Here is a 17,431-nt window from a genome sequence, read left to right as displayed (position 1 = left end):
CATAGTTCAATTGATAGAGCACTGCGGCGTAACGCGGATGCCATGGATTCGAATCCCGTTGAAGTCCCGAAATTTTGTTTTCGGGTTAATTTGCAATTGCTTAAATTACAATTACCACTGCGACGATCATATCTTCATTTAAATTTGTATTTCCGCAGTTCACATCATCTTCAATTAGAGAACTCGCGTTGGGACGGCGAAAGCCGCTTAATAGAGGTCAAAGTTCCCATTCTTTTCTACAATTATTTCGGGGCCAAGAGAGGTTGAGTTCATTCTCGATCATTCTAGATCATTCTCTCTTGTTCGGGACTGACTACTGGCCGCGCTTAATAGAGGGTTGCTGCTTAATCGAGGTTCAACTGTTCAATGAAGCTTTTCGGGGTGTCTATTTTTTGAGCGGAATACGCGAAAAAAAACTTTGCGTCAAATCTCGTCTCCGAATCTTAAGATCTCTAATACCGTAGTGTGTATAGTGTGAACCAATCTTATAAAAATGAAGTGTGTATAAGCAAACTACTAGTAATTGCTTACCGTATTTACTCGAATAGACGCCGCGGCGTTTATTTCATTTTTCGCGATCCAGCTGCGGCGTTTATTCGAGGGCGGCGTCTATTCGCGGGCGGCGTTTATTCAAAAATCACTTTATTCAGTACTAAATATCGTACTACATATGGTAACTTTTTTTACTAGGTAACAGTTACAAATTGAAATGTCGTTCATTTTGTCTATTCAATTGTGATTTTTACACAAAGTTAAACTTCTATTTCAACATCACTGTCCTCCTCGTGGTCGCTGGTTTAAACTTGAAATAGACTTTTCTTTAATAATTATTATAAATCATTATTTCCTCAAATAAACGCCGCACCGTAGACGCGGCTTCTATTCGGGGGCGGCGTCTATTAATATTTTGAGTCTCAAGTGCGGCGTCTATTCGGGGGCGGCGTCTATTCGCGTAAATACGGTAAGTTACAATTCCTTTACAAAAGGCCAGAAATTGTCGCTTTGAGATGACCTTAAAGTACGTATAACTTATTTGTCTTGATACTGGTTCCCTGAACTGAAACTCTAAAACCACTTGGGGAAAAATAATCTTAATTTGAAGTTTAAAACTGAAAATTGTCTTTTAGAAGGAAATGAATTGTCTATGTTTTTTTTTTTAAGTTAAATATTTATTTAGAGGTACCTTAATTTTCATTTGTTTTCGTTATTTATTTCTAGGGTGTAAGAGTGTATATGTTTTATATAATCGAATTCGAAAATTTTATCATTTTGTCTCAGTATTTATAAAAGGGGGTTTGTAGTGCTCTTCAAGGGAGCATTGAGTGCCAAGTAATGCAATAAAAAAATGGAATAAATTATTTTGGCAATAAAAATTATTATTGCTGAAGCAGTTGTTTTACACTTTCTTATCGTGAGTTCTTTGCGAACGTCGGAACGGATGAAAGCAAACGTTTGCAACAAATTCACGCGGAAACGCTTGCTACGCAGATTTGTCCACATAAACTGGGTGAAATAAAAATAAGTTCTTTGAATTCACTATTTTTTGAATTTTTTGTCATACAAAGAAATTGAAAAGTTTAATGGGCCAAGACATAAAAAAAATGAGCGATATACACTTACCATGCACTTACAGTCAAATCTGGCCTTCCGAACACCCCGCTATAACGGACACCTCGAGAAAACGGACGGCAACTAATTCCCCGGCGAAAACAAATTACAGACATTTGGCTGAAATAAACTCCCGCTATTACGGACTCTCGCTAATGAGGAACCTAACTCAAGGTCCCTACAGCGTCCGCTATAAAGGGAGTTGACTGTATTATGTTGATCTCATATTTATTACCAAAGTTTTACATCAGGTTTTACAGGGGCACCCAACGACTATTTTCTGTAAAATATCTGTTCGGATCGGAGAGGCAAATATTTAGCCTCGAATTTTCTATTCTTGAGGAGGGCTAAAAATTTCTAGAATGATCATTCTATTCATGTACAATTTTCGAAGTTTATCTGATAAATTCCCTATCGATTTTCTGAGGTTTAGCTTTTCACATTTCACTCCCCAGGTTAGGCTTCAAAAATGTGATGGAAGGAGTCAGAAAAATTAAGCTCACTTTCGTAATACGTATAATTGCATCTACAATTTTCGGGAGAATAATACCGTAGCCCTTTTAATTTCGGAAACACTCAAGTTGCTCTAGGATGACCGAATAGATACAAATTTTATAGCGCCGTTTAGAATTCATCACCAGAGATCCAAAAGTACTCTGGATAGCCTAAAAAGTGTTTTCAATGCGCACGCATTTCAGAGGAAACTGTTGTTTTGTCGTTGGGTGCTCTTGGTTTTATTTTACCCGAATTATTCCAATGTGTATATGAGATTTTGCTTTATGTGCTCTCAGCAATTCACTTAAACCTTTGTTTTTATTATAATAAGAAATCCTTATTATTGGTTTTTTAAATTTTGTTTTCAACGGGATTAACTTTATTTAAAGAACGAATTGCATGGCGGCTTACGGCTCGCGGTTTTAAACATCATCTTCCTTGATGGAGACTTTAATGAATCTGATTCCAACCTTTTCTGATTTGTCTTCTTGGTAGATTTCCAGAATTAGTCCTTTGCTGATCATCAACCGGTTGCTATAAGCAGCAGTCGTTACAAAGCCTCCGTCATGCGCAGTATAGCACGCACCCCAGCGTTCATTCAACTTGATAGTGAACAAAAACTGACCGGGGTAGAAATTTTGGCTGGGTTTGGTTGTGTACGGGCCAACCTTTTTGGAGGAAATAGTTGTACCAGAAAGCCCTTCCATCTTATAGCAGGGAGCGTTAGTGCCGTAATTGCCCTTATCGCAAGTATCAAACCCGATAAATCTGGTGCCGTCTAACACACCAAAGCTGATGTGGCTATCAACCGTCGTTCCTATGGTGACGTCATTTGCCACAGTGATTTCGACAGTCAGTGGTGTGTTAACATTGAAGAAACCAGCGGGGATCAAAGGAACTTTGAGAAGAGCTGCATCCCGTGAGACACCTCCATTAGATGTCAGCTGCTCGGCGGTTGCTGTACGAGAACTATCGATGAATGACGCATGCGCCTCCAGCCATGAAGGGGTCATGGTCTGATGGTAGATTAATTTTCCCTAAAATCGAAGTAATATGAATGAATCCAGTCAAACTCCCGGATGTAAAGGTTAACGCGCGTTACACAAGAAGCGAGTTCCAAACGAAATACTCAGACTTCTTTGCCCTTTCAGTTCCAAAGGAAGCACAAAGCAGTTAAATTATAACTTTTCAAAAAGGAAAAAGCATTGTATATCCTTTTTTTCTACGCTATTTGCATAAATCTGATTTTCTGGAAAAACCTAAGATAGCAGCCATTTTAAATGACGTCACAAGTCAGCAGCGCCTTATCTTATGAAATATAATACCAGGTACACTGGGGTAGGGCCCCCACCCTCCCTTCCCTCTTTTTACTTTTCTGGCCGTGGCCTTGTAAATGTGCTTGTACTTCCAAGGAATAATCAATGAAGAAAAACCAAACAATTTTTCAGTGAAAATTGATTCTTTCTAAAGTCATTTTTAAAACTCTTTTAGTTGAAATGAACATATTTTGCACTGTATTTCTATCTCAATTCTTTCTTTATTCATGTCTTTGTATCTCCTGTAAAGTTTAATTTTCCTAAAAACCCCATAACATTGTGGCCAAAATCTCAAAATGCACTAATTAACTCAAATGCCATTTCCACATAGTACTGTTGGTAATAGTGATTTCGATAAAATGGCCAAATCACATTTTATAGACAATGTTCCACTTTCTTTGGTGCATCGCTATCGAGGTGAATCCATGTACAATCACGCAATTTGGTTCTTTTTTAAAATGAAAATAATTGAAAACATTACAAACAGGTCTTTCGGAAATTAATGAATTTTGAACAAATCTTGCTAAAAAAAGTAGCTCAGACTGAGCTACTTTTTAGCAAAAACACCCGTTCTAGTTTTTGAAAACTCTCAAAACTACTGAAGAAATTCAAGTTGATAAAACGGCCCATAACAGTAAGGATCTAAAACTAGAAATATCAGTGGATTTAATCGACTTACTGAACAGAATGACCAACTAAGGCCAAGAGCCAGAAGAATTCCACTGAAGGCAATGAGAGAGAACTTTGACTGCGTGCTTTTCTGGAGCTTGTATACTTCAGGCGGAGTCAACAGCAAAACGCCATGCAACACAGCTAGATAGTAATGGATAAAGGGGCGAAGTCGCTGCTAGCTTCATTATTTAAGAAACAGATATTGCATTTACACAGTTCTCAAGTATACATATCTTGATGATATGATCAACTGCACGTACACAGCAGTTAAATTACCATTATTTTAATGGGCTAGAAAAGTATCATTGACTCCTAATGATAATTTTTTTTCTTATCAGTTTTTTCAAAAATCGCGATTTAGCTCACGGAATTCTTAGAAATTTTAGTCCTTATCAATTGGTCAGAAAAATGATTAAAATATCAAACAACAACAACAACAACAACAACAACCGCTTTAAACTGTACAAGGAAAAGAAAAAAGAGCACACAGGCTAAAATCGTACCTAGATCTCCGGTTTACGAAGCCGAAGGCGAGATCTGGTCAAGTGAGTAAATTCAATTTTCAATCAAAGCGACAATTGCATCGCGTTACATTGCGTTGATAAACAAGACGAAAAAAATATGATACTCTCATTCGGAGGGAATTGTTCTCAGACTGAAATTTCAACAGATTTCTCAACAAATTAAAGAGAGATCATCATCAACTTAGGATAATTCCCAAACAAGTCGGGTTTGTCACCTTTAATTTAAGCCTTTCCTCTACATTTCACTCACAATCAATTTAGTGCTAATTAAATATACTAGAGCCATTTTCTAAAAATCAGTTATTTCGATTGGGGTAGAAAGAAAAAATGTAAAATGTAATGATAGATAATATGGAATTTATATATCTGGCACAAACGTAGACTGGCAATTACCATCGTCTGTCAGTCAGTAAATTTTTTAAGTTCATCAACCCGATCCAATAACCTCAGTCTTTTGGAGCTGAAACAGAGCGCATTTGTTTTAAGCCAAAGACAGGTATTGACGAAGTGATTCCACCCATGCCTGTCTTTTTTTTGTCATCTTCTGAAAAAGCTATATCGCGGGGTGCTGTAAATTTGGGAGACTTTAATTTTGCGTATGGCCAAATAGCGGGACTTGATTATTGGGACTGTTAAAGGTTTTCCTTATTGGAATGATAACAGTGATTTTCAGCTAATAAAAATTTAATAAACACTGCGGAGTTTAATCGCGGATACCAATTTAATCTCGCACTCGCATTCTGATCCAAAGATCAGAGACACAAAAAATTAAGTGATAATACACACCCTTAGTGACCCATATTCCCACTCGCAATTTCATACTTAACCCTTTGGCGACCGCCAGCGAGTAGCCGAAAAAACCGGATTTTTCACCAGTTCCTCTTTATGCTATTTAGCAGGGGAATGGCTAAAATGAGTTTTGCAACAGAAGTAATGTTTCATTGTATGATTTTTAGGCTATTTCCTAAGAATTAAACGTATAATGAAAACTTGCCAATACTCTATTTTCTAACAGTGGCTACTAAAACAAATTCACGTACAGTCTACGTTACAGTCACGTGTTAACAGAAGTAATATTTCTTTGTAGGATTTTTACGCTATTTCTTAAGAATTAAACGTAATATAATGAAAAATTGCCAATACTCTATTTTCTAACAGTGGCTACTAAAAAAATTCGCCATGTTCACGTGCAGTCTACGTGACAGTCACTTGTCAACAGAAGTAATATTTCTTCGTAGGATTTTTACGCTATTTTTTAAGAATTAAACGTAATATAATGAAAACTTGCCAATACTCTATTTTCTAACAGTAGCTGCTAAAACAAATTCGCCATGTTCGCGTGTAGTCTACGTGACAGTCATGTGTCAACAGGAGTCATGGTTCTTTCCTCGTGCATGGCAATATCAATCTTGCTTTTTACTCCAACCGATGATCTTAGAGAGGCACGGCTAGGTTCTTTTGTACAACTTGGTTCATTTGTCACTTTGCTTGACCACAATCCGAATTTATTGTGGTTTTCTTGAGAGTTTTTCACGCTTTTTGCTGCGTTCCTCTTCTGCATTTTTCTAGAGTATGCTGCACGTACGTCACTGTTTCTCAAAACGTGAAGGATGAAGATGAACAAACCCTAAAAATGTGTGTATAGACCAAAAAAAAGAAAGTTAAGTTTCCTTCATAAGGATGAGAGAAAAGAAGAAATGAAGGCAAAATTTATAGTAAATGGTTAATCGCAGTACATGGTATCAGGTACCGCCCACCATCTCTACTATTCTATCTTCATGTTAATGCTCTCGATCGCCACATTCCTTGACACTACTGTCAAAGTCTGGAGTAAACTTCGAATGCTTGTGTGGCAAAATAAACAAATAAATGAATAAATGAACGAATGAGTTAATAAAAACGGCGTTTTTAGTCACCGAGCTAAGTACCGCTTTGATAAAAGAACATTAGCTGCATGATTAAAGCATCCGAAAATTGAACTTGCTCGCTGTTAGTTAGCCTGAGAAAACAGCTGACATTGTGCGACGCCACCTGACTGGTTTCCCCGCGTAATGATGTTGGAGAATCGAAACAAGCGGGGCAATTCCATACTTATTACGCGACACTACCCAGATCTGGGTAGTGCTTCTGAATTGGTTAAAATCTGCTTCATCCAATTAGAAGCACTTCCTAGATCTGGGTTGTGACACGTCATCAGTATGGAAGTTCTCCGCCAAACGTCATTTCTTGGGGAAACCAGTGGTGGCGTCGCGAAATCAGGGCACCCAACGCCAATTTTCGGAAAATGTCTGTTCGGAAGACGATTTGAGATCTAGAATTTTCGGAACATTTTTTGTAAAATTTCTTGCTTGCTTGCCTCTCCTAGGATTTTCTAACATCTACAAAATGGTATAATTGCCCATTTTTTAACGGATTTGTACCCTAAAAAGGTCCCCGAAGATTTTCGGGAGCCTTTTTTCTTGTTGAAATTTTTGTAAAGGTAAGTTTTCATCCCTATAATTTTCGGATCACTAGACTTTCAGCTAGGAAAGCCGAACTGATGAAAAATTTTTAGGGGATAAAAATATGCCTATATCTACCGTTTAAATAAAAAAATACGTTCAACAATGCTATGAACTATATTCTCGTTGAGTGCCCCTGCGAAATGTCGGCTGTTTCCTCAAACTACTCAAAAAGTTAACATGTTGGATTTCCTAGTACTATACCTGCAATGAGTTGAAAATGGTAAAGATGTACTGAAATACGAGTCCAGCATCTGTGATACTTAGGACACCAAACACCCAGGTCAGTCCCAGAAGAGGAAACAAAACTACACATGCTTTAACTCCTTGTCGAGCTCTTTCCAGATGAGATGTTTTGTCGGCTTGCATTCTTAGAATCTCATGAACCACTCGAGCAAGTAAAACTGAGTTTATCTGCGTGGAAACAATACATGAGAATAAGATATCTTTTGATGGCAGAAACCTTGGACCCTGTTTCTTTCTTTCTCTCAGGTCTTGAAAATATAACTACAATAAATGAATAAATAAATAAATAAATAAATAAATAAATAATCGATATATAAAAAATATAATCGATAAATAATCGATCAAAGCTCGGACGTATGAAACATCTCAAGCATATCAGAGGGTCTCAATGGGGTGGTGGCTATTACGGTTACCGGCTAAAATTTTGGCTCTTTTAATAATAATAATAATAATAATAATAATAATAATAATAATAATAATAATAATAATAATAATAATAATAATAACTTTAATAGTAACATCCTCGTGAGGTTTTCCAGGAACTATTTACAAACTATTTACAATTTATAAAAGCAAAAATGACAATAAAAACTCCAAATCACAATTTATGATGGTAATCTACTAAGTTCTAGATCTTATGAAGGAAATGTCTGCCTCAATAGTGTGTCTTTCAGGGCGCGCTTGAAAGATGCCAATGAGGCACTTTGCCTAAGTTCATTATGCAAGTTATTCCAAGTATAGGCCCCTCTGTAGGAAAATGTGCGCTGGCCTATAGCCGTTCTGTATAGCGGAATCTGCAAAGAGTTCCGTGTACGAGTGTTACGAGTATGTATATTTGAGCGCTTGGTAAACTTGCTCGTTAAATATTGAGGCGCAAGATCGTTCTGACATTTAGAGGTCAAAACGGAGTCTCTATAGAATAATTGGTCTTTAACAGGAAGCCAGTTTAGCTCTCGAAGCAAAGGTGTTACGTGGTCAAACTTCCTAGAGTTTGTTACGATCTTGCTGGCAAAATTCTGAATAGATTGTAATCTGTTTATATTCTGGAGTGTAGTATTTGACCATACAGATGAGCAGTAAAGATTACTAAAGATTAATGACGTTATTAACAACTCTAGTGTTTCCTTGTCGAAGCTCTTTTGACTCTATTTATTTGGCAAAGCTTTGCGAAACAAGATGACACTACACATGAAATATGGTGATCGTAGGTCAGATGGGGGTCAAGAAAGACTCCCAAGTCCTTGGCAGAGTCTGTTGGCTTCAGTGTTTTACCTAAGAATACCACTCTAGGGTCTTCTGGTAACCTGCTTAACATCTGTCTGGTACCGAGGAAAAGGAGTTTAGTTTTATCGGGATTGATAAGTAGATGGTTCTCACAGCACCATTGAGCTACACTGTGAAGATCTTGTTCGAGCTTTTCAATGGCAGCATCAAGCTCAACAAGAGGAAATGACATGAATAGCTTTGAGTCATCCACATACGATTCTAGGTTGCAAAAAGTCGGTGCCGTGGGTAAATCGTTGAGATAAATGCAGAACAACAATGGTGATAGGATTGCGCCTTGAGGAACTCCGTGAGTTATAGGTAGAGTGTCAGAGTAGGCGGAGCCCATTCTCACGTATTGCCTGCGACCAGTTAAATAGCTCTTGAACCATTTGACAGTAGAGGGTGAGGCCCCTAAGATGGAGAGTTTGTGGAGCAACCTTGCATGGTCTATTCTGTCGAAGGCTTTGGATAGATCTAATAGCACTAGTGCTGTTATCTGCTTTTTATCCATTGCTTCGAGTATCTTATCCGTGAGCAGGATGTTTAAGGTCTCTGTAGAATGAGCTTTTTTATTGCCGCTTTGGTGTGAGGTAAGGCGGTTGTTTTTTGTGAGATGGGCGCTGAACTGATTCAAAACAATCCTTTCGAGGACCTTTGAAGCTACGGCTAGCAGAGATAACGGTCTGTTGTTGGCAGCTTTTTCATGGTCACCTTCTTTAAGAATCGGAATCACCCCAGCCGGCTATCGGCTATCGGTTAATTTTTTTCAGTTACGGTTAACGAAAAAGTTAAAAATTAACTTCTTTTGTTTCAAAAAGTTAAATATTAATTAACCTGTATTTTTTTGTATCTTTAAATCAAAATAAAAGTCTTCGGATCATCTCGGGATGAAATAAGCTATTCTTTTGAAAAATTTTAACATTTGATAGATCATACTTTTTATAAAGTATTGCACTTCTGATATTATTTTACACATAGAAATGTCAATAGTCAATTGAAAAATAATCTTTGTGAAAAAGCAAAAGCAGACACGCGAACGCCCAACTCAAGGCCGGGGTGCGACATTCATTACAACAGAAATGGTCGTTTTCACACTAGAGAAGGATTGTTCGTGTGAGACGGGTTATCCGTTTGATGATTCGCGTCAGATGGGTGATACGTCTTAATTTTTTGAATAAACAATCCGCCTGACTTTTGAAGACAGGATTATCCGTTCCAGATAGCCTGTGTACAGCCGCCCCCTCCCCTCAGAAAAAAATCGGAGAAGGGGTGTCTGTGGGGAGGGCGCGATTGTACACAGGCTAGCCTCAGACGGATGATCCATTTCTAGGTCTAGTGTGAAAACGGCCAATAACAAAATTCCCGTGTCCAGTGTTTTAATGATAGCGAAGGACTGTACGGAACGACTGTCTTGCCGTTGCCTTGTCCGTAGGCCGCATTATTCCGCGCGGCTGATGCCTTTCGGGTCATGTGGTCCGAGCGAGTTTGCCACTAAAATGCCTTGACCGAGATTGCGTGGGAAGACGCTGAACAGGGACTAGGCATGGCGATGTCTACCGTAGCGTCCGAGAGAAACAGGGAAATGTTGTTTATCGGCAACGTGTTTTACAAACAGTGTCATCTCTGCGTGTTGTTTCACTAGTGTTTGAGGGCACGACCTCCTGAAAATTGCAAATATTAATCCCCAGCAAGAAGCCACACTTTCGCTATGGAAAAAGTTAGTTCCCCAAGAAAGCGCTGGAAATGGAGCCTAGGTCTTGGTTAACACCTAAAAGGCGCTTCGCCTAACGTGCGTACGGAGTCACACTAGCCGGGAAATAAAAAACGCAACCATAAGTGAGTTTAGTACCTTCCTTAAAAGTAGCAAATCTAGGGAACACTTTCTTTTACGGTCAACTCTTTTTTACGCTATTTACGGCTAATGGTTAATTTTTTTTAATTTTTACGGCTATCGCCTAAATTTTTGGCCGTTTTACGCCTATCGGTTAACCCCATTGAGACCCTCATATCACACTAAGTATGACGTCACAGCCTCCCCTCCACCCGCAAATGAATGAATAAATGAAATGCCGTGGATGAGAGGACAATAAACGTGTCCTCTTTACAGTATATATTTACATGTTAACAGTAAGCTTTGACGTCAGCATGCAAGGGCGGCACTGGTAGCCGCAATCAGTCCATTTGTGGGCTTACTGTAATCCACCAAGACTATGATATGAAAGGTAGCTGAATATTCTGGTTTTCTTGTTTCGACATGAATCGTTATTAATTTCAGTTTCACGTCTTACATTTTCATGGCAAATATTTGATGATTATATCAATTTTTAATCATTTACAGGTGAGCCTCAATTTTCAGTAAGCAATCATTTTTTAACTTGTTCTCTTAACAAACTTATTCACTTATGGAACATTTTCACTTTCTTACCCTTACCGTGCAAACTAAGAGAACAGGCGCAACAAACGTCCAGATAAGGTTATTTTTGAAGGAAACCCAGCAACTGAAAAAATAAAGAAAATCAAGGTGTTACTAAGAAAGGATTGCTTGATAAAACTTACGGTTAAAGTTGGAAATGTTGCAGAAAAAGCCTACGAACATTTTCAATTGTTTGATTACCAATTGTTTTGGCCTGTAACATGAACGTGCTGATAATAATTCCTCTGAAAAAGGCAGTTTGGGCAAATTTCATAAGTAACTTTGCAATAAATAAATAAATAAATAAATAAATAAATAAAAATGGTAATTAAAAAATAAACAGATTCTTGAAACCTTCAAGTTTTTCTTGCTCCGTTTTGTTCGGTAGTATTAAGATCTGGTTTGTTTACTTACAAATGATCATGAACATAGCTTTCTATCCCGCCATCTTGAATGGAAGCAATCACGATCGATAAAACCACAATCAAAAGGGAGACGCCTAAGGTTTGATTGAAAACGAAAAAGAGAAAAATGAAAAGTTAGGCTCAGTACGTTGGGTTACGTCAGCCACGTCAATGTAGCACTCTTATGAGAACTGTGGTGTTGAGAAGTGAGAAACTGTACAAATTCCTCTGAATAGCAAATCTCAATTGCAAGTCCTTGTAAGTACGTAAGGAAAGTAACTAGATAAACCATGAATCAATTGACCACTCCAGAAAATACCATAACATATCATAATGCTCTTTTTCCGTCGCCCCAAAATTTTGCATAAGCATTGTCTTCAGTTTCTCTTGGGAGTTAAAATGGCTCCAAGAGATACTGAAAACAATGCTTACGCAAAATTTTGGGGTGACAAACAAAGAGCATTATGGTATGTTATGGTATTTTTGGAGTGGTCAATTAACGAAATGCTTTTGATCCCGGAAGGGACTTCCAAGTCACGACCTCTTGACTAGATCTACCAACGGGCCATTATCTGTAGTAGGCTTTTGCTTTAATACTTACCCCAAGCCACTCCATAGAATAAACGCAATCTGATGACCGTATTGAACACTTTGACAACCATCAGATACAGATAAACACCCTCAAATAACATCCAAGCAAATCCCACCAGATAGAAGTAATGAATCATGGCTGCTACAAACACACACAGTTCCTATAAAGAAACAGGATTCACCGTGATCCAATTGTCCATAACGGCACGCTTTTTACCACCCCCTCCCCCACCCCACAAAAAAAAAAAAAAAAAAACGAAAAGGAAAAAGGAAAAAAGCTTTTGATGTAATGCAAACAAGCCAAAGATACTAAAGAGAACTAAAGAGCAATCGACTACTGAGCCACAAGTTTTAGGCACTGTCGTGTGTCTGTCATTAACACTTCACTAGATCCTATGTAACCTTAGACTCATACCTAGTGTATACCTGTTTCCTATACTAATCATAGCAGCCGAAAAAATCTATCAAGGACAGTTTATATTTCCTTAAAAAGTGACAGAATAAACTTGACTGCCATGTTTGCGAAATATTATCCAGGAGTTGAACTATCGCTAAACGTCAGTGCAATCAGACTCCATTCCTCCCAAATTATCCTTTCAGGGTGGCAAAGGGGTTTTCCGTGACGCGTTATCGAACCCATTTGACCACTCCAGAAATACCGTAACATACCATAATGCTCTTTGTTTGTCACCCCAAAATTTTGCATAATCATCGTTTTCAGTTTCTCTCGGGAATTAAAATGGCCCCAAGAGAACCTGCATGAAAACAATGCTCATGCAAAATTTGGGGTGACAAACAGAGAGCATTATGGTATGTTATGGTATTTTCTGGAGTGGTCAATTAAATTAACCGCGTAAGGCGCGATTTGGCCTAGAAGCGTTATCCGTGATTTACTATTTTTACAACGCGTGACGTGTGATTTTCCTTTGAAATTTCTGCGATGGTTGCATGATATCAATTGAAACAAGAAGAAGGCTGAGAGACATAAAAAATATATAGTTATGACACCAACTTCTTGCACTTTTTTCTCGTTCCGCGTCCACTGATTTCCTCAGATCACATAACAAAAGGATAGCCAGTTCTGATACTTGTTAATGTAGTTAATATTTTATTTCATTACTCTGTAATGCGTGATAGGTATTCCCCTCCCCCTACACTTTGCCACCCTGTCCCTTTAGCACATTTGCGTAAAATCGAGGTAACGGGAATATGCCATGTAATGAAATTTAGTTATTTAAGACGCAACTCGTTTACATCCAACGGTCTTTCATTTTTGATTTTTGTTTTTACAGTGTTTTGGCAATCAATTTATCATCCAAGCCAACAAAATGCTCATTATTTCTTTATCTTTCAGATTAACTAACATCTTTAGCTTACCATAACTTCTGTGGCATCAATTCCAGCAAGAAACGTAATTTGTGCTATCGCTATGGCGACCACAAGGTTAAAGCGTATTTGAGTTTGGTCTTCTTTCAAATCCCTGAACGAGGAAAAAAAAATAATTGAACACCGTTGACATGTTATTTTTTTCAAAGCGGGAAAATCCCATGTTAAGGTGCCTCTTAATTTAAAAATCATAAATGAACGTCTGACGAGCTAATCCAGAGCCTAAATGCGCTACGAGGGGTTGTGAAGAGGGCGGCTGACTCCCCCTCCCCCTCCCTTGTGGTTTTGTTATTGTCATAATTTTGCATTTACTAAGTATTAAGATTCAATGCAAATAGTTTAGAAACAAAGCGCGTCTTAATATGCTATGGTCAAACATTTGGTGCTGAAAACTCTGTTTAAAGCGCTTGTTAGATGATAGACTTCTTACAGCCCCATGTTTTTCTGTTGAACGTCTAGTCTGTTCAAGCGCTTACTGCTTGTTACAGGCGACAATCTTGGTTTCACTCTTTCCCAGCCGCGTTATGCTCAGTGCATTCGAAACCAAGATGCGTGAATTAAAAAAACTTACCTCGACCTTGATTATCATGATTCCGGATATCACAAAAACCAAATCTAAATGTCTGAGCTCTTTTATGACGGTGTATTATTTGTAACTCACATGAGGACACAATATGCAACGGCCGTGAGTGCTTCTCCGATAAGCGACAGAGCACAACCAACGTAAGTAATGACTTTCAATGCCACCTGATGATCCCCTGGAACCTGCTGAAAAGATAGTTTTAAAGCTGTTTGCAAATACGCTAAATCAATAAAGACAAATATTGGAAAGAGTCAGGGCCCCTTATTATTTTGCAAAAAAGTACTCTAAATGGCGAAAATAGGCATGCCCTCCTTATTACTCGAGTCACTAAGACTATTAATGACAATGTGAAAAAGGATTCATGGCGCCACGATCGTAGATGCTCCCCTTATTTATTTTAAAATTCATGGTACAGTAAAAACCCACGAGTAAGAACCTGTATTTTCCCAATTTAGCCCAAACAGGTTCTTACATAAATGGTATAATTAGCACAAATTTAGGCTATTTGAGGTTCTTAAATAAGTTCTTATTTTCTGAAGAAAAAATACATTGAATATTTAGAGGCATTCAGTTTATTCTTTATATCAAATCTGAATATCAAATTAAAATTTATGTAAAAATCAATTTAAGAAGAAAAACTGAAGCATTGACAACATGAAGTTTAACCTGAATGTAATTTTACATGTATTGTAATCAGGTCTTGTCTCAGCTCCAACAGTTAATTAAACTCTTATACAATAACATCGTTAAATAGCAGTTTGTAGCTCAACTGTAGATTGAATTTTTGGAATTTATGGAAGATATCTATATTTTCACATCTTCCTCTCTGAAAGTCTGCGATAAGTCAGACAGAGTATAGCTATAAATCGCAAGTACATCTTATCTAGAACTGGAGCTATAAATCCTGCGATATATCAACCATGGAAGCAAGCACAACAACAACGTAGCAATGTATGGAAATTGACAGAATTGTTCATAGAACCTGTTTCACATTTTAGGCTTAACAGGTTCTTGATAGAGGGAGCCTAACCAGCAAATTTTAGTCTAAAAGGTTTTTAAAATCTCGGTTCTTACTCGAGCCGAGTTTATAAAATCAGGACCATAGCCAGGAAAAAATAAGGACTGAGACAATATCCAAAGATGATCAAGAATTCCCCGTCTGGCTATTAAGGGTCTTTATGATGACTACTTTTTAACAAAACACTGGGATCAAACCTTATTTGACAAAAACTCTTCAAAGAGCCCTAACGGCTTTCTAGATATAGAGATCTAGGTATCAATTTTTTTTTTGTGGGGGGGGGGGGGGGGGGGGGTATTTAAATGCTACTTCAAAGGCCCTGGTTTCTAGCACACGGCTACTTAATGTGTTTTTTTGCGGTTTGTTTCTATAGGAAGGCCTTAGATAACAACGGCTTAAACGAGGTTTGGCTGACAGCGGTTTCTTGAAAACAAGGGTTTGTTGGGGTGCTCAGTCTCGCAGGCTCAGAAAAAACCTGGTCTCGGCCGTTCTTTTTTAAGGATTTTCTTTTCTAAACAACGAAGTTGCTTACTACTAGCATCCTTTCGCTCACTGTAGAACCTCGAGCGGGTCCACAGGGATTTCGTTGTGGACGTAGTCTAATGCAAGGCTATTCAGCCTGTTAGAGCCTGTCGATCAACGGCACCAGGTCATCAACCTGCAGAGAGCGCTAAAGCTGGGCTCGCACGACAGCTTCCGACTGCTGATATAACGGTGCATTTTGATAGATTTTTCACTCTCACACAAGAGAAGGAAGAAGACGCGAGGAATGGCGGCAAACGCATTAAAAGGAGGCAACTTTTTGGGAAGCCGCTGCCTGGTTAGCATGAATTTTTGCTTAATTTTTCTCATTTGTAATTCAGGCCATTGTCTGATTCGCATTATCATTGAACATAATACCAAGTTGCAGTGAGCGCTAACATTTTTTTATTTGTTTAACTGTTTGTGAATTTATTTGCTGCTAGTTTCTTTCTTTCTCCTTCAAATAAAACTCACTTTCCCAGGAAAGAAAAAAATGACTGAGGCAAGCGCCTCGATCGGTTTGCATCATACTAGCTACGGCCTACAAGCTATTACAAGCTGCTTCAACTAACCTCTTTGTCTGCTCCAACGTGCATAAGAACAGCAAAGTTTGTGAGGTGGTTACAAGTGCATGTGATTTCCGTTTTGGTTCTATTGACAACTGAACATCCTTTGCTTGACCAAGAACCCTTGAAATTTGATCTGCAATGATATCGTTCTTGAGTATGACTGTGCTTAATTAAAGATCTTAAAGGGCAAGGCCAATTTTAAAGGGCAGCATTTTATCAACCCTAGTCGATAGCCAGATATTTCTTGTCTACTCTACAATGTCTATGAATCAATTCATACTAATAACCCCTGATGTTGGTAAGTCCTTTTACCTGCATACTGAAAAATTCTGTCACACTTACCGCTTGGCAGTAAAATCCCAGAAGACACAATGCACATCCAATCCCTTAAGAAAAGGCATTTGAAGTTTCAGGTAAGAGAATCAAAACTAACAAAAATCAAAGAAAGGTGAATGACTCGTCAGCGTCGTAAATGTTTTTAAACTTGGTACTAAAAACACATAACAAAGTAAGTGCCTATAATTTCACAACATCTTTAGGGGTTATATCGTGGAGACTTCAGCATTGTTTTAAGCCACTATCTGAGTTTTCTTTGATTCCAAAGTGTTGCAGGGTTATAACGAAAAAAACAAGAAAATCCTAAAACAGTAAAAGCAATTATCAATCAATCCCTTCGTAGCTAGAAACGTTAGCATGTTCTTTTTTATAGGTAGTTTTTTTTTATCACAGCTATAAATTAACTTACAATCAAGTGGACTTACCTCTTGATAATGTAATATAACTGTTACGTTTTTCTGAAGGACGTCGTCCTGGGGCCTGGGATCTACTGTGCTGCCTATTATATTACTTAGCGTGAAGTTCATGATAGTTTCACTGTTAGAAAAAAAATTATAAATAAATAAATAAATAAATAAATAAACAAAGAGAAAGGAATGATTACAATATTGTAAAAATCCCTCTGGAAAATTTCAGCGTAATGACGTCTTTTAAATTAAAGCAGCAGCTGAAAAAGTCAGGTTACATACGACTTCTCCCTTTAAGTTTCGTTGCTCCATTTTTCTTCGTGAAAATGAGTGATAACCAGTTTGTAACGAGTTAGAGCAAAATATTTTATTCATTTCTCTTAAAATCCCTTTGTCACTTCCCGTGTGGCACTGCGCATTGTTTATTTTGATTTCAACGGACGAGCTGCGATCTCTTGGAGGGAGAAACTTGGCATCTCATTTCGAGGAAGAAATGGACGCCACGTTTCAAATTTCCGTAGTCAGTGTCTTTTTAGCCCCAGAAAGCGGCCCTGTTGAAATATTTAAAGATTTT

The 17,431-nt window shown here is 37.9% G+C and overlaps 2 protein-coding genes across 2 annotated transcripts; both read right to left on the bottom strand.

Moving 5' to 3' along the window:
- Positions 1-2,525: 2,525 nt before the first annotated feature.
- Positions 2,526-3,134, bottom strand: LOC140945548 (uncharacterized). Its single transcript, XM_073394561.1, has one exon. It carries the CDS (start codon positions 3,114-3,116, stop codon positions 2,526-2,528), a length of 591 nt encoding a protein of 196 aa, XP_073250662.1. The 5' UTR covers positions 3,117-3,134.
- Positions 3,135-5,543: 2,409 nt separating this feature from the next.
- LOC140945547 (adhesion G-protein coupled receptor D1-like) lies at positions 5,544-16,977 on the bottom strand. The gene is made up of 10 exons (XM_073394560.1): positions 16,876-16,977; positions 16,457-16,500; positions 16,118-16,247; positions 14,084-14,187; positions 13,414-13,516; positions 12,047-12,197; positions 11,456-11,540; positions 11,060-11,126; positions 7,321-7,530; positions 5,544-6,242 (listed from the first exon to the last, which is right to left on the bottom strand). Exons 1-10 carry the CDS (start codon positions 16,975-16,977, stop codon positions 5,973-5,975), a joined length of 1,266 nt encoding a protein of 421 aa, XP_073250661.1. The 3' UTR covers positions 5,544-5,972.
- Positions 16,978-17,431: the final 454 nt, after the last annotated feature.

The sequence above is a fragment of the Porites lutea genome, chromosome 8, assembly GCF_958299795.1.
Source record: "Porites lutea chromosome 8, jaPorLute2.1, whole genome shotgun sequence".
In the NCBI taxonomy this organism is placed as follows: domain Eukaryota; kingdom Metazoa; phylum Cnidaria; class Anthozoa; order Scleractinia; family Poritidae; genus Porites; species Porites lutea.
The sequence above is the reverse complement of the archived record's forward strand: the minus strand, read 5'-3'. Positions and strand labels throughout refer to the sequence as shown.